The 21011-nt window shown below is 41.9% G+C and overlaps 1 protein-coding gene across 1 annotated transcript in view; it reads right to left on the bottom strand.

Moving 5' to 3' along the window:
- Positions 1-13871: 13871 nt before the first annotated feature.
- SOX30 (SRY-box transcription factor 30) overlaps positions 13872-21011 on the bottom strand; it is a 35470-nt gene continuing 28330 nt past the window's right edge. The window contains exon 5 of the mRNA XM_033927494.1: positions 13872-15009. Within this exon, the coding sequence (XP_033783385.1) occupies positions 14634-15009 (376 nt within the window). The 3' untranslated portion in view covers positions 13872-14633. The remainder of the gene's footprint in view (positions 15010-21011) is intronic.

Genomic DNA, 21011 nt, shown 5'->3' with positions numbered 1-21011 from the left:
TGCACAGGATGGTGTTCAGTATAGGGGGGTGGGGTCTGGATTTGGGGGGATATGTTCAGGAAGCTGTTTGAGGGTTAAGCAGGGATCTCAAAGTCGGGTTTTCAGGATTTCCCCAATGAATATGCATGAGATCTATGTGCATGCACTGCTTTCAATGCATATTCATTGGAGAAATCCTGAAAACCCGACTGGATCGCGGCCCTCATGGAGAGACTTTAAGATTCCTGGTCTAGAACAGACATGGGCAATCGGGTTTTCAGGATTTCCCCAATGAATATGCATGAGATCTATATGCATGCACTGCTTTCAATGCATATTTATTGGGGAAATCCTGAAAACCCGACTGGATTGCGGCCCTCAAGGAGGGGCTTTGAGATCCCTGATGTAGAGGGAGGAGGATGTAAGGGACAAAGGGCTAGATTCACTAACCTCCGTGCCCGATTGCATGCAGGCTGACGAATTCACTAAAGGCCTGCATGCAAATGGGGTGATTGTTGGCACGCCCCCCCACCAACCGCATGGATCGCTGGAAACCATCTTCCTGGACTGTAAATGGTCTGCGCATGCGCTGGTGGTCCTTCGTGCCCGATTTTTTTTTATTTTTTAAAATTAATTTTAAACTTCACGAGCCTGTGGTTTTAACCTGCTTTAAAGATTTTGAATGATTCTGGAAAAAATAAGAAGTTTTCCAGATATTTCTTTAACTGTGGGTAGCGGTCCAGGATCATTATTTGGATATATGCAATTGGCACATTATATTAGTAAAATACAAAGAGGGGTATTCATGAAAGGTTTTTTCAATTTTTTTAATCAAAGTAATGATATTCCAATTTCTCTATCTTTATTAAATAAATGGTGGTGGTGTTTAATTCCTGATAGTATTATATAAAAATGGTGTGATGAATTGGAGTTGCAGATTTTTCTGCAAGATTTTAGTCAAGTTATTTATCGTATATCCAAAATTGATAAAGGATATATATGGAGAGAATGTACTTATAGAGTATTGCATAGGGCTTATTTCTCACAGTACAAGCATTTCATGCAGGCCTAATAAATTCTCCTATTTGTATCAAATGTGAGAAAGACCCAAATACTTTATCTCATGCATTGTGGCAATGTCCTCTTATTAAATCATTTTGGTCTACCATCTTATTATTTTTAGGTGCTTTATGGAATATTCAATTAGTGGAATCTGTAAGGGGGGTAATATTTGGTAAAGCTGCTGCTTGTGGGGTTTTTGGATTAGAAAGAAATATTTTATTTCAGAAGGCATGCGTGATTGGTCATAAGTGTATTCGACAATATTGGTTACAGAAAGATCTTCCTAGTTTTTGGCATTGGAGGAACCAATTCCATCGGTTATTTTGAAGTCTGGGAGGTTCGTAAATTTCCTAGAAGAACTAGGTATTTCTTGAAAATTTGGAATCCATATATTCAAAATCTTTCCCATAGAACTTGAAGTATGATTCTTAATGTTTGGTATTGAGGAATAAGAAACTTTCATTGCTTCTTAACACTTTGTAATATGTGTCATCTTTCATTATGGGGGTAGGAAGGGAATTTGTTTGATGATAATAATAGTTGGAATTTCTTGAATTGTATATTTATATAATTAATTTATTACATTGTTATATTTTTAAAAATTTGGGGGGATGTGAAGGGGAGGAAAGGGGGGAAAGGTATGGGGGGTATATATGGTATTAAGAATAGGTAATATGGAAAATATATTTTGGAGAAATGATAAAATTATTTATGTAATATTTGAGTTTTGAATTTAATTGTAATGAGCATTTATTGTATTTGATTGATTTCTTCAATAAAATGTTTCAACATAAAATGTTTTATTGATTTCTTCAATAAAATGGGTTAAAACTACGGGCTCGCACTGCGGGGAAGGGCTGGAGGGTCGGGGCAGAGAGCAGGGTTTTAGCACAAGCGTCCTTCCTGCTTGCATGCCGATTCCCCTCATTTGCATGCACAGATTGGGATTGGATCAGAGGAAAGGTTAGTGAATCGGGTTGGAGGGAAATTGGGTGTCAAAGGGCTCGCAAACTGATCGGTACACGATCGGTTTGCTTAGTGCAGTGGTTCTCAACCCTGTCCTGGGGACCCCCCAGCCAGTCGGGTTTTCAAGATATCCCTAATGAATATGCATGGGAGAGATTTGCATATAATGGAAGTGACAGGTATGCAAATCTCTCTCATGCATATTTTGTCTCTGTCCCTGTCCCATTCTTGTAAGCTCTGCCTTAACTGCCCAAGCCTCGAACACTTATGATTTAAACCAGGGTGCCCAATAGGTTGATCGCGATCGACCGGTAGACCGCCAAGGCAAAGTGAGTCGATTGCGAAGCCCATCCCGGGCTCCGTGATAGACTCACTTTGCCTTGGTGATCTACCGGGCCGATCAGCTTTCCTCTCCCCAACATCAATTCTGCCATTGGAGAGGAAGTTTGGGCCAGCCAATCGCTGCCTGGCTGGGACGGAACTTCCTCTCCGACGGCAGAAATGATGTCGGGAAGACATATTGGATACACAGAAGAAGAAAGTGCAACCAGAGACTCATGAAATCACCAGACAACAAAGGTAGGAAAAATGATTTTATTTTCAATTTAGTGGTCAAAATGTGTCTGAATTTATATTTATATTTCTATATTTTGCACTATGGCCCCCTTTTACTAAACCGCAATAGCGGTTTTTAGCGCAGGGAGCCTATGAGCGTCGAGAGCAGTGCTGGGCATTCAGCGTAGCTCCCTGCGCTAAAAACTGCTATCGTGGTTTAGTAAAAAGGGATGGGGTTATATTTGTCTATTTTTTGTATGGTTGTTACTGAGGTGACATTGCATAGAGTCTCTGCCTTGACCTCTTTGAAAAAACTCCAAAATAGGAATGATAATTAACATTTTCTCTGCGTACAGTGTGCTTTGTGTTTTTTTTAAATTGTATTGTTGGTAGATCAGTTTGACTTGGTCATTTTAAAAGTAGCTCTCAAGCCAAAAAAGTGTGGGTACCCCTGATTTAAACAGACAGAGCTTTCAGGAATGGGGCAGGGGCAGGGACAGGAAAAGAACTCGCAGGTTGGGGAGGGGACGGGCAAATGAGTTCCCATAGGGACGGGGAAAAATTTGTCCCCGTGTCATTCTCTACCTCGGCAAACGCAACAACAAAGGTAACCAATTGGCATTCAGTCTCTTTTATTACGACGGACTCGCCACGATTGTGTTTCGGCCCGCGAAGGGCCTGCCTCGGGAGTCTTTTTTTTTTTTTTTTTTATAATCAAATCGTACAAAATCCTCAAAAATTCACCACATTCTATAGAAAACTACAGCTCAGGTAACTAGCGTCTACTGCTGTACGATTTGATTTATGAAAAGAATCCTGAGGCAGGCCCTTTGTGGGCCGAAACACGATCGTGTCGAGTCCGTCATAATAAAAGAGACTGAATGCCAATTGGTTACTTTTGTGGTTGTGTTTGCTGTTCACTGGTGTGAAGGCAGTTTCTCCTGTTCGCTTCCAAGCAATTCTCTACAGCGGAGCATTTACCTTGTCAGCCTGCGATAGAAACCTCAACCGCAACTTTGTAAAATGAGCCCTAAGTGATAAGGGAAACTTCAGCCCAAGATATTAATCTGGGTTCTCTGGCAGAGCCCTCTCAAGCAAAGAGCCCGGAATTCCTATGATGAAACTGATATTTTGGTTGGATGCTTATTTCTGGTGGGGAAGGCCAGAAAAAGCTTCCATTCATCACACTGACTAACCACAAGCATCTGCTCGAGCTATTTTATGTTAGAAGCAGGAACCGGGATCTACGCTGCAGTAACAGCTGTCTGTGGCAAGCCAAGGGGAGGGTGCAATGCTCTTTTGAAAAAAAAAAAAAAAAATCAAAACGGGACAACAGACTCAGGGCCAGATTCTCAAAACTTACCGTGCCTTTAACGATGGTCGCCAAACCAGTTCCAGCTTATTAGAACGGCTTACTGTGGACTTTTCCAAGCTTCCTAGCAGCCTCCAACTCTGCCATGCAAATGTAGTACAACGAGGTCATTACTATTAACATGGCAGTAAAATGGACTCAATAATATTTAAACGAGTGCTCCGGGCGATTCTCTATCATCACCAAATGATTCTCCAAATAAAGCACCTGCTTTTAGCAACTAAAATTTACCAGCTGTTCCGGGGGACCGGTACAGTGAAAAGCGCGTCTCAGGCACGTGTTTCTGGCTGGGGCTCATCATAAAAATAAAAACACACTCTTCACTTAAATTATAATATAGTAATGGGGAAAAAAAAATCTAAAAAGCATGTCTTAAAGCGCTTGTCTTAAAGGTGTGTATTAAAGGCATGTCTTATACGCGCTTGTTGACTGTCGATGATTGCACTTCTTCCATCCAATAGCACTGGCACGCCTATGATTGACGCAATGACGTAGTGTTTGCTGGTGGTCCTCTTCCTCTCCTATCCACCATGCCTCTTTCCGTGGACTATTCTGCACCTGTGCCGATCACTATCACCAACAACTGATCTCCTATAAATTTGTCGACCCTCCGTGAACCTCATTTGCATGCGCAGTTAAGAATGGCTCGTCTTTTTTGAATCGTTAAATCTGCGGCCGCTACAGCAACCCGTCTGATTTTACTGGCGATATTAGGGACTCTGGCCCTCAGTCTATTCTAGCAAATGCTTGCTATCCTCACCACATGATTGATTTGAGGGCTTTGGAATGAGGCAAAAAATCAACCATGGCCAAAGGATCTGTACTTGTTGAATATTTATTTAAAAACTTAATAGGTGATAGGCAGAAGTACGCTACAGGGCTTCAAAGAAGGTCTGGACAGGTACCTAGAGGACAAAGGGATTGAGGGGTACAGATAGGAGTAGAGGTAAGGTTATTAGGGACAGGATTAGAGGTAAATTACAAAATTAGTCAGAGACCACTATTCAGGCAGTGGGGCTGATGGGCCGCCGCGGGAGCGGACCGCTGGGCAGGATGGACCTCTGGTCTGCCCCAGCGGAGGCAACTTCTTATGTTCTTATCCCGCTTGGAGTCGCAGCAGTTTCCAAATAAACATACATAAAACAAAAAACAGTGCAAATCATTCTTCAAAATAATATCAACACATATGAAAATAAGACCTACAAATTCTACAGTAATGTATTTGAGAAAAAGTTACAAAAATGCCCAATGTTAGGAAAGACAGATCAAAAGTATGCATCTACAAACAGCTTGGTTTTCGACATCTTCTTAATTTCTTCCGGCAATGAAAGCACTGCTTGAAATGTATAATTCTAATGGGTGTGGCTTAAAAGGAGTTATGGAAATGATGATTTCTGGACTTTATATATTGTTTGGAATTCACTCTAGTGATACATAAGTGATATTAATTTTCTAAAGTGGGAGAGAAACCTAGCCTAGATATGAATGGCATTTCAGAAAGCACACAGTCAACTGCAGTGATTCACCCCAGCATCAATTACCCAAATTACATTTGAAAATTAGGTTAGACTTCAATGTCGAGAGAGCATTCAGGACCCGCTGGCATGACTTCATCTAAAGCCTGAACTATAATTAGAAATGGCTGTTCTGTAAATGAACACAACGTTACTGGTACTTAGAATATTAATGAGGTGTGCGCTCTCCAGAAACGTGCAGTCACAGAGTAAGAACAGAGCTGCAAACTATGGTGAGCTGTTGGCTTAGCAAACTAGATTAGCGTGATTCTTGACTGCATTGTAGTTTATTGAAAACGTTTGGTACGCTTCCATTAATAAAATATCATGGTAGTTTAAAATAATTTAAAAAAAAAAAAGTAAAGCTTAAATGAGAAATAAGCAGTATACATAGAAACAAAACAAAATCATCGCAACACACGGGACAGATGGGACACAGGAGGGTGGGAAATGCACAGAACAAAAGAAAATAACCTGAGTAACATTGTTAAATGGGAACACGAAAGAGGAGCTCTGAAAAAGAGGCAAACCTCCGAAGCTAGGTGAGGAGGTCAGTCAGAGACCTTGGAAGCAAGATTGTAAAAGAGCTTTAAACTTGCCAATACAAGGTGGTAAATGCAGCTCTGTTGAATGCTGATTCGAGACGTGGTGCCAAAGAGCAAAAGGCAGTCGAATGGGTAGAGTCCAGGTGTATAGAAGATGCTTAAGATCAGACAAATGGTCCATCTAGCCCAGTGTCCTGTCTTCAAGGAGGCAAAAACTCAACATTCCATGCCACCGATCCAAGGCAAGCAGTGACTTCTTCCATGTTTGTGTCAACAGCAGTTTATGGACTTTTCCTCCAGGAACTTGTCCGAACCTTTTTTAAAAACCAGCTACATTAACTGCTCTTACCACATCCTCTGACAATGCGTTCCAGAGCTTAGCTATTCTCTGAGAGGAAAAAATGTTTCCTCCTATTGGTTTTAAAAGTAATAATAATAACAACTTTATTTTTGTATACCGCAAGTACCACAAACAGTTCAGAGCGGTTTACAGAGGAAGAGACTGTGCATAGACAGCGATGTTACAGAGTTTTGAGTTACATTGGTGTCATGGATGCAATAGTATTAGAGGCGATGTTACAGAGAGTTTTACAAAGAATAGATTCAAATTACATTGGTGTCAGGGATGCAATAAGTATTTCTGAGGTACAAGGTCGGAAGGAGTCAGAGAAATTTATCAAAGAGATAGGTTTTAATTGATTTCCTAAAGGATTGGTAGGAGGGAGTGTTTGAGATGAGGGAGGTTAGGCATTTATTCCATTGGCCTGCTTGGAATGACAGTGTTCTGTCAAGGAATCTCTTGTAGATGCAGCCCTTTAGGGAGGGGAAGGCAAACAGATAGGTACTGCGTGTGCGAGTGGAGCTTGGGAATAGAGTGGTGTGACATGTAGATTGGGGATAAGTCTGTTAGGATTTTGAAGCAGAGGCAGGCAAATTTGAAGATGACCCTTGCCTCGATTGGCAACCAGTGAAGTTTTCTGTAGAACAGGCTAATATGATCTGACTTTTTTAGGCCATAGATGAGACGGACGGCAGTATTCTGGATGAATCTCAGGCACTTAGTGATCTTCTTAAAGGATCCCAGGTAAATGATATTGCAGTAATCTAGGGTTCTTAGAATTAGAGACTGAACTAGCAAGCGAAAGGAGAGGAAGTCGAAATAGTGTTTGATGGTATGGAGTTTCCAGAGGGTGCTAAAGCATTTTTTGACCTGAGCATTGGTATGGTCTTCAAAGGTCAAGCATCGGTCCAGAATGACTCCAAGGACTTTGATGATAGGGTTTATTGGGTAAACAAGCCCATTTAATTTCAGGGAGATATCCGTTAGCTTGTGGTTAGGGCTTGCCAGGAAGAGCTTGTTTTTTTCAGGATTCAATTTTAGTCTGAATTGTGTGGTTCATTGCTCGACCTTAGTGAGAACAAATGAGGTGAATAGTTCAGTTTCATCAGTCAGTGAGGTTATGGGGATGATAATTGTAATGTCATCTGCATATATGAAAGATTTCAGTTTTAAGTCAGATAGCATATGTCCTAAAGGTGCCAAGTAGACGTTGAATAGAGATGGAGAGAGAGGGGAGCCCTGTGGAACTCCACTGGGATTGCACCAAGGTTGGGAGAAGATTCCGTCGCAGTGGACCTGCTAGGTGCGGTTTTTTTTTAGGAAACCTGTGAACCAGGTTAGTACTTGTCCAAAAATGCCAATAAAATTGAGGCATTTGAGCAGAATGTCATGGTCAACAAGGTCAAAGGCACTGCTTAGGTCAAACTGGAGTATCAGTGCACTTTTTCCCAGAGAAAACAGGTGGAAGAGATGATCGGTCAGCGACGCTAAAACGGTTTCCGTATTGTAGTTTGTGCGGAATCCTGACTGGGAATCGTATAGAATGTTGAACTTCTCTAAATGTTTAATGAGGTCAAGATTAACTAGGCCTTCCATCAGTTTAAGGAAAAGAGGTATGTTGACGATGGGTCTGTAATTGGAAACTGAAGACTGGTTCCTTGGTGTTTTTGATAATGGGAGTCACTAGAATGTAGCCTAGTTCCGACGGGAAGTAGCCACTGGACAGGCAGTGAGACCCAGGTGACGAGTTCGGCCTTGAATTAGTGGGGGGGGGGGGGGCTGTTTTCATAATAAGCAGGGGATAGTTGTCTAGTAGGCAGTTGAATTTGCATATTTGGAGTAAAGCTTAAGGAATTGGTTCCAGTCTGGGTTTTCAAAATGAGTCCAGGTAATGTCAGCAGTTGTGCCTTCGTTTCCTAGGGAAGGTAGATTGATTGATAGGTCTGTGCTGGTAACTACAAGAGACGTTTTCAGGGTGCAAATTTTTGTGGCGAAGGGGTCATCTAGGTTTGCTGTAGAGGGTGGGAGGTCTGCGAGAGGAGCGTTTATGTAGGTTAATATCAAATAAGGAATTGTTTTTGAACCAATGTAAATCAAACTTACATAGAAGGTGGTCTGACCAGGGGGTGTTAGCCCAGGTTTCGCCTTTAAAACTTACACTGGGGGTAGTGGGAGCATTGGAAAGAAATGTGATCAGATCTAAGTGGTGACCTTTCCTGTGAGTTTTAGTCAGGGTTGGTTTGGAAAAGCCTAGAGATGTGAGGAAGGAAAGTAGATCTGCAACGTTGGAATTCTCTTCCTGCTCGAGGTGGAGATTGACATCGCCGGCTATAAGATTGTAGAGGCCAGTTGCCGAGTATGTAAGGAGGAATTCGTAGAGATCTTCTTTAACTAGGTTCCATTTATTAGGAGGTATGTAAAATACTATGGTGATCAAATAGGTTCAAAACAAATGCAAGGAAGTTTTTTTTCACTCAAAGGGTCGTGGACACTTGGAATGCGCTACCGGAGGAAGTGATCAGGCAGAGTACGGTACAGGGATTCAAACAGGGATTGGACGGATTCCTGAGGGATAAAGGGATCGTGGGATACTGAGAGAGGTGCTGGGATGTAACACAGGTATAGAAAGCTAACCAGGTAATAAGTATAGAAACCCAACAGGTCGTGCATGTGCAAGACCGGAGGGTTAGGACTACGATGGGAAGATAGGACTTCAATTAGAAACCAAGGTGGCAAGGGAGCCCCTTCTGGTGATTCAGACAGGTCGTGACCTGTTTGGGCCGCCGCGGGAGCGGACTGCCGGGCAGGATGGACCTATGGTCTGACCCGGCGGAGGCACTGCTTATGTTCTTAAATTATCTTTGCAGTCCTCTTTGGATATTTTGCAGGTCAGAATTTCCAGGTCGTTGTTTAGTTTAGAGTCAAGGATCTAGAAATGAAAGTGTTTCGGAGGATTATTGCTAGACCACCTCCTCTCTTTGAGTTTCTTGATAGAGGGATGATTTTATAATCTGGAGGTAGTAGATCCCTAATGATAGCATCCTGATCGGAGATTAACCATGTTTCGGGGCTTTGTTCCTAACCGAACGAATGTTCAGGTAAGCGCTGGAAATAGTGTGATGTTCCGAAGGTGTTGGGGGCTCTGCACATTGTAAGATTTTTGAGGAGTCATTTTCTTTTGTGCGACAGTCCGGAGGAATGGCGGGTGGCATCAACCACGGAGATAGGGAAGGGACCAGATTTCAGGCAGTTGTAGAGGACACGGGGTGGGAGGGGAGGGGGGCGGAAGTGATTTTTCAAGCCCAGTAATTCTATCCCATAAGAAGTAGATTGGGATGGGTTCATATGCTAAGGTTCTTGGGATCCAATTTCTCGTGCCAAGCAAGTAGAGGAGGAGGGGAATAAACTTTCCTGTTGGGTTGGTCATGTTGACTCAGTGTTTAGGAGGAGGAGATAGGGAGAAAGGAATTGGAAGCCTGATCGAGTGGGTTTGGGGCAGGCTATATTCTGTGAAGATGGGGGAGGGGGGTTGGCTTCTCTACCCCTCACTGAGCTGGTGAGAAAAGTGGAGTTGGAGCTGGAAGAAGGCTGACCTTGTCGGTACTCATTGGGATTAGTCAGTTGTTGGTTTATCCAGACAAGCAAGAACTTAAAGGTTGGTTGGGGGCGAGCAAATATAAAATGGGTTGTCTAAACAAGTTAGTACTAGAGTTGTCCAAGATGTCTAGAGGCATGCAAACCGATTGGCTGGGGTCATGCAAGTACTAAAAATGTTATTCAGCGAGCCAGTACTTAAGTCAAGCAAATTCTAGAATACTAAAATGTTATTCAGGCATACAGTACTTAAGTCATGCAAGTACTTGAAATGTTATTTAGACATGCTAGAAGTTAAGTTGGCTAGACATGCATATACTTATCCGCTTGACCTTCTAGGGCTTCGGGGGAGATCTTGCAGAGCAGGAGGCAGGAGCGAACAAAACAGGTCGTCGATGGCGGCTCACACACCCGCTGATGGGCCAAGCAGGGCAGGGCCTGGTAGATGGAGGGAGATGTTGGAGGCTTCTTTATTTATTTGCTGCGCTAAGGCATGCACCTTTGCCGTGCGTCTTAGCTGGTGTGCTGAAAGGCTGCTGCAATTTAAGCTGATTCGGGGGGGGGGGGGGGGGGGGGTGGAGCAGGCTCACACGCCCGGCCCAGCAAGGAGCAGGCAGATGGGAGCCCTTTAGAGAGTCGATCTCGGCACGGGTTGTTGGTTTCGGTTGGGAGCGAGGTAGGGCATCAGGGAAGCAAAAGTTTTACTCTGCAATTTCATCGAGTGTCCGTCCCCTAGTCTTTGTAAATCTTGATGCAGTAAAAATATTGATCCACTTGTGCCTGTTCTACACCATTCAGGATTTTGTAGACTTCAATCATATCTCCCCTTAGTCTTCTCTTTTGCAAGCTGAAGAGCCCTAACCATTTTAGTCTTTCCTCATACGAAAGGAGTTCCATCCCCTTTATCATCTTGGTCACTCTTCTTTGAACCTTTTCCAGTGCCGCTATATCTTTTTTGAGATGAGACCAGAACTGAATGCATTAAGCAATAGTGAAGTTGCACCATTGAATAAACAATAGATTTGTATTAGATGAGCAACGAACACATCCATGGGAATAGGAAATTGGCATCAGTGACAAAGAAGCGGACAGGGGGGACCAGTATAAAAAGCCTTAAGAGTAAGAAGTAAAATTTTATATTGGATACAACTAGAAATGGAAATCTCACTCAACTCCACCTTCCCAGCTCAGATTTCATGTCTGGCTTAATCAGGTTCCACAAAAAAAATAAAGCAGCAAAACAAGATTGTGGAACAGATCAGATGTACCAGTTTGTAGTTTAAGAAGCATCCAAATAAGCTACATTGGAGTCTTGTGAGTTGTGTTGCTTGTTTGTAGTCTCTTAACTAGGATGTGTTGTGACTTATGTTTTTATATTTAAGACTGCCAAGAGGACCTTATAAGACCCCTGAGGAAGACATTTTTATTTTGCCGAAACACGGCCCATGTTGGGTCATTTTTATTGTATACATCATTTGGCTTCTGTGGATGCCTGACAGTATACACCATTTGTGGGTTGTTTTTAAGTTATTTGGACACTTATTAAACTACAAACTGATACATCTGATCTTCTGTTCCCCAATCTTTTTGTTGTGGCTTAATCAGGTGCCACCTTAACTTACCTTGAAGAGAAAAAGGAAGTTGACACATTGCCTTGTCCTGCAGATTTATTACTATGACAGCATCTGTCTTCCTTCCTGTCCAGTGTTGCCTCCATATATTGGGCAAATAAAAGCAAATTCATAGCCCTTGGGGAACTTCAAAGGCATACCAAAAGCCAATCAAGTTACAACTGCTGGCTGTTCCAGAAGGGGGTTTGGATTTTAGATTGAATTAATCGCCTTTCCAAAATCAAACCCAAGATGAGTTAGAATCAACTAAAGCATTTATTTTTCAGTCCCTGTATTGAATTTGCATTTATGTTGGACACACATGACCTGCTAATATACACACAAACCGATTAACCACATGTAATCTTACTGTACCTTTAGTCACTCATTGCCTTTTGAGATTTGTAATTGACGTGGAGGGGCATTTTCGATATGACTTCTAAATCCAATTTTGGATGTTTCATGGAAAATGTCCACAAATCCAGTAGCAAACATGGACATTTTCAAAACAGGAAAACGTTAATCTTTGTGTTTCAGAAATATCCATTTCCTAGGGGGCGGATTCTGCAAATGGCGCCAATATTGACGGCTGCCTAATAAATGGCCACGGATTGCATGTCAATCACACAATGGCGCCATTTGTAGAAATGTGGCTACCTCAAACCTAGGCGCTGGAAATATAGACCAGGGTTTTGAAGGCCTATACTTCCAGTGCCTGTTTGATGTGAATTGCATCTACGGAGGTGCCTAAGAACACCTAAGGTCATTTCTCTGTTTAACCACGCCTACTTTGACCTTAGGCATTCTAAGGCACCTCCATAGACATGATCAAAGCACTGTTTTTGGAAGCACTGGTGGGCGCCTACATTTTTAAATCATTTTGTAATGGCTTTACCAATTAAAGGCTCCTTTTACTAAACCATGGAAGAGCTTCTTACTACTGGCTGGCGAGATTAATTCACCAACACTCATTCAATTCCTATGAGCGTCAGAATATTTACCTTGCCAGCCTTCCACAATTTAGTATAACTCAGCATAAGTGGCGACAGAATATGGTCCTATGTTTTTAAGCTCAGTGCGTCTATTTCTTTTGGAAAAAAAATGTCCAAAAGAAAAACGTACAAAATAAGCCATTGAAATGTAGGAGACAGAATTTTTAGTAGACTGGCAACATAGACATCCCGACACAGCAGTAGGCACCTTAGGGGGCACGGCCGTGAACTTACACATCTCACTATAACCTCATCATACTGTATGGGGAGCCCCCCCCCCTCAAACCTACTGTACACCACACTAGCCCTTATGCCTGCAGGTGTCATCTATATGTAGGTACAGTAGGTTTTGGAGGGCTCACATGTTGTGGAGGGCACAACTGTATTAGTTAAAGAGTGGGATTTGGGCCTGGGTCTAATAAGAACATAAGAATAGCCTTACTGGGTCCATCAAGCCCAGTAGCCTGTTCTCACGGTGGCCTATCCAGATCCCTAGTGCCTGGCCAAAACCCAAGGAGTAGCAACATTCCATGCTACCAATCCAGTGTAAGCAGTAGCTTCCCTCATGTCTTTCTCAATAACAGACTATGGACTTTTCCTTCAGGAAATTGTTCAAACCTGTCTTAAAACCAACCTCTGGCAAAGCGTTCCTGAGATTAACTATTCTGAGTGAAAAAATATTTCCACCTATTGGTTTTAAAAGTATTTTCCTGTAACTTCATCGCGTGTCCCCTAGTTTTTCTAATTTTTAACAAAGCGAAAAATTGATCCACTTAAAATCACGAATAAGCGAATCTGTAGATACGGAATTCGCGCTTACAGAGGGGGAAGTGTACTACAAGTACTGGCTCTACCAGCTGCATTGGGTAGTGCTGGAGATAGGATGCTGGACTTCAGTCTTTTGTTCCAATAGACTTCTGGTTTATACCGTATATTTGAAGCACAATATATAGCCATAGCCAAGAATGTTTATCAGTCCACACTATCTTGGGTGGAAGTACTTTCTCTGTGAAGCTATGGTCAAAAGAGGGGGGGGGGAGGGAACATGCGTCTTCCCTTTACTCTGTCAACTGGTTTCATGACAAGACAATTCCAACCAACATATTCTTTTGTTTCAGCTCTATCACTGAAACAAGATTGCATTTACTCCTACTTATTTATGTAACGTGCAGGCCTATACGTTCTCAAACTCTCAAGAGATGGAGTCGAAAGTATGGCAACTGGTTTGTAATTTATTGGGTCTGACAGTCATTTTTTTTCCACCACAAGCCCAGCATGCAGTTACCTACATATTTAGAGAGAGGAGAAACAGAAGGAAGTAGAATAAGGACTAAGGAGTGAGAGTATTCCCCAATGAGAAAAAAGAAGGAATAAATATACGCCCTTAGCAGTGAACATTGGAATACAGCAACAAGGCAAGGGCAGAATTTTACATAACTTTATTTAAATATTAACAAGTGAGAGCAGAACAATTCTTTCGGTGCAGAAAAAAATGACAAAAATGGAAGGAGAAAGTGTTTGGAAACAGGAGCAGTATGTCTCACATATGCTTTCACTGCAACAGAAAAAAAAGTGCTTACCAACATAGAGGCGAGTACTTTATACATATATCAATGTTGAATAATTCAAGGCACTGTCCAGGATTAAATTAAGTGCTTTTGACAGATGATACAATAACTAATATAAATACTAATGATATTAAATACATTTTAAATTGCACCAGCAGTTAAAAATACATACATACATAAATGTATCCGACGGCCAAATATGATTTGCTGCATATCAGCACAGGATAACTTAGTAAAAGTGAAGTAAAATCTCTATGTAGCCTTACATATTCTGACTTACAGCAGTTGCACAGACATAACATATCGTAAACAAATCAATTTGTTAAAATTCTTAAAAATGAATGTGCACCTTAGCTATTAAAAACTTTTAAAACTGAATTTACACTGAGAATTTATCTAAAGCCAATCACCTCAAGGCACTTCAGGTTTTCCTTCAACGAACAGACTGAAAAAGAGATGTTTTATTGCTTTTTATTCTGTGTATAATTTTTTGAAAAGAACTGATTGCATTTTATATACCACTCAAATTCCCCCCTTTATAAATTCCTCAACACTTTACCCTCATCTTCCTCATCACTGTCAGTCACATTTACCCTCTGGATACGGGAGGGTGCAGATGTGGGGGCAGTGAAAACATTCTCCAGGGCGCCGATGTCCAGATGTGGGATGGAATTGAGGTACTCCTCGCTGCTGTGGCTGGTGTAGTAAGACACACCTTCGATGCTCTCACAGCTGCGGGAATCTTCGCTCTGCGTGCGCTCGTCACTGTACTCCCTGAAGGGATATTCTCTGTTCAGAGCTGAAAACATGGCTTCGTGCTTTTGGTACCGGTCTTCGTAATAACCAAGGCATTCAGGCATTGGGTTGGGAAAGTCTCCATACCCGAAAGGTGGACGGCTATAAGGACAGGTGCTGAATAAAAAATAAACAGGATAACCTCACGTCGGAATAAAACAGTCAGCAAATAACATAAAAGTGCATTTTAAAGTTATTTTCATTGAACATTAATTTACTTATTACTATCAACTGAGCCAATACCCAGGAAGTTATGGGCAGATGTGCATTGAACTCCCCCTCCCCCCCAAAAAAAAAGTTTTTTGCTGTATCCTCCACAAAATTTGGCCAATTCTTATGAAATTTAGTGCGTCATGTCCTGAATGAAGTGATGTAAAATATAGTAAATATTTCCCACCAAACCACACAACTACCTTGTGAAAATGAATTGTTACTATGAAATATGCACAGAAGCAGACGATAATTTGTAAACAATCTCTGTATCAAAATGGTTTTTCACTGCAGAAGACCGAATTCTGATAAAGAACTTGGTACTGCTAAAAGGTTACAAGTGTCAAAGATTGTTGAAAGAGTTCCCCCACAGAAGGGTTGGAACAAAAACAGCCTTGATGTGCAGCTATGCAAGATCCAAGCAACAGGCACTGTGGACTGTAAGCCAGGCAGTGGACAACCGTGCTTGATTCGCAAAAAATTGCGCACTGACATGGTATGCGATTTTGTACTGAGCCAGGAGGACGCGGTGCCAAACACATTGAACAACTCGCCAAACAGCAAGAGAAGCAGGAATAAACCCAACTGTGGATAATTCATGATCTGAAATTAAAGTGTCTTAAAAAGCATCGTGCCCAAAGATACATGCCTGAAATGGTGCATGCAGCTTTTGACCAAGTACCAAAAGCACAGTGTCGGCTTCATCTGTTTACACAACCAAAAATAGGAGTCAACTGCCGGCAGTCTTTTCAGCGCGTTACTAACGTCGCAGTTTTCACAGCGTGTCACCAGCGGTTCAGTTCCTACAGCGTGTCACTTTTACCGGACCCCTGATGAAGATTATACGAAACACGGACCGTGTTGGGTCCCTTGCCTAGAAAGAGGTTTTTAATTAATGATTTACTTGTTATAAATAAAGTCTGCCTGCATCGTGTACAAGGTCTGCAGTCTTCTGTTTTGTTTGCTTTGGCTTCATCTGTTTTACAGAAGAAAAGATTATTTACAGTAGCTCCACTGATTAACACACAGAATAATTGCCTGTACGTGCCTTCAAGAATACTGAAGTATGAGGTAAATGCCAAACACCTACTATGGACCTGCTCGACCTTCAGCCAACCAGTCATGGTATCGGTTGCAATCTCGAAACTTGAATTCACAGATCTGTTCTTCATTGATGCTGGGGTTAATATCAAAAGGCACATACAACTGGGACATCCTCTTGACACATAAGCTGTTACCAATGATCCGTCACATGTCAGGAGACAACTTTATCTGCCAAGACAATGCCCCAGTATATCAGACAAAGGACACTATAGAACTGCTACAATGGGAGACCCCAAACCTCTGACCAGTTTCTGACCAGAGAAACGTGTCTACCAGACAGCTATATCTGGTGTCAAAGATCTTAAACCGCGCCTCATCTCTGTTTGCACTGAGCTGAAGCAGAGCATCGTAGACAAGCCCATACATCAGGGGCGGCCAAGGGTGTGCCTTCATGCAATGAGGGGACACTTTGAACATTTTGCTTTATTGAAACATTACTTTTTGATTTTACATTTTTCTGCAAAATATAAAACTTTTTAATGTGTTTTTTATTCAATTCACAATTCATTTTAACAAGTTAGTATTGTGGTGCAGTGGGAAATATTTCCAACATTTTACATCAACTTCATTCAGAAAACAAAACTAAATTTGATAAGAACTGGCTGAGTTTTGTGGAAGATATCACAAAAAACATTTTGTTGTGGGGTTTTTTTTTTTTTTCAGTTCACAGTGTATATTCAATCAATAGCATTTTTTGTGGCATAAAGGCCTGGGAGGGGTATGTAACTTACATAAAGCTGTATACATCTATTCACTGGGCCAACCAGAAGTTCCATTTTGGTCTTTATCCTTCATCATTTACGATGATTAACAAATTTATATACATTTGGAAGGGATAGTAGATAGCATGAATAGGCAGACTATAGAAAAATAAAGGGTGATAAAGACTACCGTATTTTCATGCATATAACGCGCATACGTGTATAACACGCACACGCGTATACCGTGCATGCTGCTATAACCTCCTCCCACTCCCGCTTACTTTTCTGGCCTGCGAACCGGCATCCTCCCCCCCGCTCGCGTCACCCCCCCTCCCCCGTGATCCTACATCCCCCCCAGCACCGCAAAACATCTCTTACCCGTTGGGCACCGGCACCAGCACCAGCACCAATCTCAGAGAAAGCGAGACCAGAAGGCTTTGAGCATGCGCAAATGCTCAAAGCCCAGTCCAGCCCGGCACAAAGAAGAAGAAGGATCTCCCTCGCACCGCCCAGCCAGCAACAACGAGGGAGGATCTTCGGGCACTGGCACGTCTTGTGCATTGGTGCTGGTGCCCAATCGGGTAAGAGATGTTTTGCGGTGCTGGGGGGGGGGGATGTAGGATCGTGGGGGAGGGGGGGGGTGATGCGAGCGGGGGGGGGGAGAGGATGCCGGTTTGCAGGCGGGATGCCGGATCGGAATGAAAAAAAAAATTGTACAACACGCTCACGCGTATAACGCGCAAGGTTATGCACGGTTTGTAAAAATCGTGTATAACGCACGCGTTATATGCGTGAAAATATGGTTTATGTTTCCACAGTATAACAAGCCAGTACACGGCAGGCATTGTTTCAAAATGCAGCATTAAATGGGAAAAGAGGTCACCTAATATGTACAGCTGAGACCTTTTTGTTGGACAACCAGTACATTTTCCATGATCTTTCAAGAGTCATGTTCCCTTCATCAAGGAACCTACAACCAGACTATACAGCTCTTGAAAGCTCTTCACATATGTATTGAATGAGATCAGCAGAAGACTAAAAGCACAGTTCAAGTGCCCCATCTAGTGCTGGATTTCAGATTCAAACCTCCCAAAACAGCAATATTTAATACAAGCAGGTATCACTTTCTTAGGCACTGCTGTAAACCCATAATTCAGCAGATCAATGACCCTCATTAATTTGTACCATGAGACACCATGATGAAAAAAAAAGACATTAACACAGTAACATTAACAGTCTGCTCACTTATTCAGTCCACAATGAAAGATATTTCCAAGCAGCCAGCCATAGAAATTTGGTCACAGCAGGTGGGACAGAACTTGCTATCCAGTACAGGTTTTGTTCATGTCCTCAACGGTTTGTTAGTCATTATTTCTTAAGCCCTTGGGATTCAATTCTATCTGGGCACCAAAAAAGCACCCAAGAACTATTCTATAAACAGTGCTCAAAGTTGGGTGCCATTTATAAAATCATCAAGTGTAATTTCTTTTCAACGTTATGCAAGATTGCTGATATTTCTATTGTTCAACCATAGGATCTTCAGAAAACCAGCTCGGTCATTCGACTCAAGCTGGCTGGACTCATTAGTTCCAATGGTTTCTTATCCCCGTTCCAGCAGGGGAGAGAACTACAGGAGGAGCAGCGCTGACGGTGTTCAGCACCAACTGCCAGTTTCACTAGTGGCCAGATCGGGAGCCCTTTCCAGCAGGGCACCTAGCATCATCTACACCCCTCCCCCGTTCCAGCAGGGGAGAGAACTACAGGAGGAGCAGCGCTGACGGTGCTCGGCACCAACTGCCAGTTTCACTAGTGGCCAGATCGGGAGCCCTTTCCAACAGGGCACCTAGGATCATCTACACCCCTCCCTCGTTCCAGCAGGGGAGAGAACTACAGGAGGAGCAGCGCTGACGGTGCTCGGCACCAACTGCCAGTTTCACTAGTGGCCAGATCGGGAGCCCTTTCCAGCAGGGCACCTAGCATCATCTACACCCCTCCCCCGTTCAAGCAGGGGAGAGCCGACAGTAGACAGCTGCAATCCGACGCTCAGACCAATGGTCGGTTCGGGAGCCCGTTCCAGCAGGGTACCCGACACCATCTTCACTCCTCCCCCATTCCGAAGGGTCTACCTCTGAGGATCTCGCATCATGTGCGGCAGCGGTGGAGATTACCTTGCCAGAGATGTCACCTGTTCTTGGAGGAAACTCGGGACCCAGATGATAGCCATTGGAACTGGGGTTGACGGCAGTTAAAGAATAGAATGGGAATGGTGGTTGAAGTGAATTGGGGTGGAGATGGAGGTGGGTATGGAGAGGGATAGGGATATGATGTATTCCGGAAAGGCATTTAAGATCTGGTGTTAAATGATCATAATAATTACAAGTCAAAGATCTTGATGCTTTTTTGGAGTGTGTTTCTGTTTCTCTCTATGCTTATTTTTATCTCTATTTTGTTTACTTTAATTATTATTTTAATTCTATCTTTAAATTATTTATTCATTAGTTGTTGGAATATTTCATTTCTATCTCTATCTCTACTTCTGTCTTTTTATTTTTCATACTGTTTCTTCAGGTACTTTAGTTAGATTGTGAGCCTTTGGGACAGTTAGGGAATTTCCAAGTACCTATCTTATTTATTTAGTTTTTATTTATTGCATCTTTAATGCATCATTTTTGTAAACCGCTTAGAAACCTCACGGTTATTAGCGATATATAAGAATTAAATTAAATTTATATTCAATTGATTACTTTATCAAATTTCTTGAATTCATTCTTCTTTATATTTCTTAACACTTTATTTTATTCTTTTTAACCACTTTTTTAAAAAATTGTTTAACCTACTAAATACACCAAGTAGAAAGTAGTGTACTTAGCTTGCTTATCAGCGCCACCTCTCTGAGGATAATCAGCTGTTAGGTACATAGTTACGTCCAAAGGGGCGGCCTCTCATTGATGAGGAGGAGAAACGCCACGGCCATCTTTATTCTTAGCAGCAATATGTTTCAGAGAGCGCTAACCCGGTGACTTTAATTACTAGGTTTGATCGAGATTCTAATAGAATTTAAGTTCTAGCACATGCAGGTTTTTGGGTTATAAAAGATCATTTGCAGATTGAAGCGAATATAGGGAATTTGATAGTAATATGAATTTTTGGCTTTTCAGCATTTTGACCTAAAGCTCATCTACTCCCTGAGGAAAGGGTTGAAACGGAAAATCTGTCGGGGGTGGTGTTTATAAGCAAACTAAGTAATCTAATCTAATCTAATCTAAACCTTAAGTTTATATACCGCATCATCTCCATGAGAATGGAGCTCGACACGGTTTACAAGAACTTAAAATAGTGGGTAGAAAAGAAGAAAAAGGATTACATGAACTTATATGTAGAAGGGGGGAGAGAAAGGGGGGAAGGATAGAGCTACAATTTGCTGAAAAGCCAGGTTTTCAGTTTTTTGCGGAATAACTGAAGGGAGCTCAGGTTCCGCAGCAGGGTGGTGAGGTCGTTCCAAAGACCTGTGGTAGTAGTAGGTTAAACAATTTTTTAAAAAGTGGTTAAAAAGAATAAAATAAAGTGTTAAGAAATATAAAGAAGAATGAATCCAAGAAATTTGATAGAAGTAATCAATTGAATATAAATAGATAAGAAACCATTGGGACTAATGATGAGTCCAGCCAGCTTGAGTCGAATGACCGAGCTGGTTTTCTGAAGATCCTATGGTTGAACAATAGAAATATCAGCAATCTTGCATAACGTTGAAAAGAAATTGCACTTGATTTTTTTAAATACCTTCTTACTTCTCATTTATAATCTTAATGTATATTTTCTTCAAACCGCTTAGAACCTAACGGATGTAGCGGTATATAAGAAATAAATTACATTACATTACATTGATGAATTTATACTGGATGAACTGATATTCTGTTTGTATGATTGAGTCAAGATTTTTAACATTATCATATTAAAAAAATTATTTATAAAAGTAGCACTTAGCGCTGGGATCCACGTTGAATTTTAGGCACAAGGATTTACACCAACTGAACCCTGGTGTAAATCCCCACACCTAAATTCTATATCTGCTTGCAAATCCTAGAAAAGCCCCTGATCTGCCCA

The sequence above is a fragment of the Geotrypetes seraphini genome, chromosome 18, assembly GCF_902459505.1.
Source record: "Geotrypetes seraphini chromosome 18, aGeoSer1.1, whole genome shotgun sequence".
Lineage (NCBI taxonomy): Eukaryota > Metazoa > Chordata > Amphibia > Gymnophiona > Dermophiidae > Geotrypetes > Geotrypetes seraphini.
Note: the sequence above shows the minus strand (reverse complement) of the source record. Positions and strands in the feature narration are given on the sequence as shown.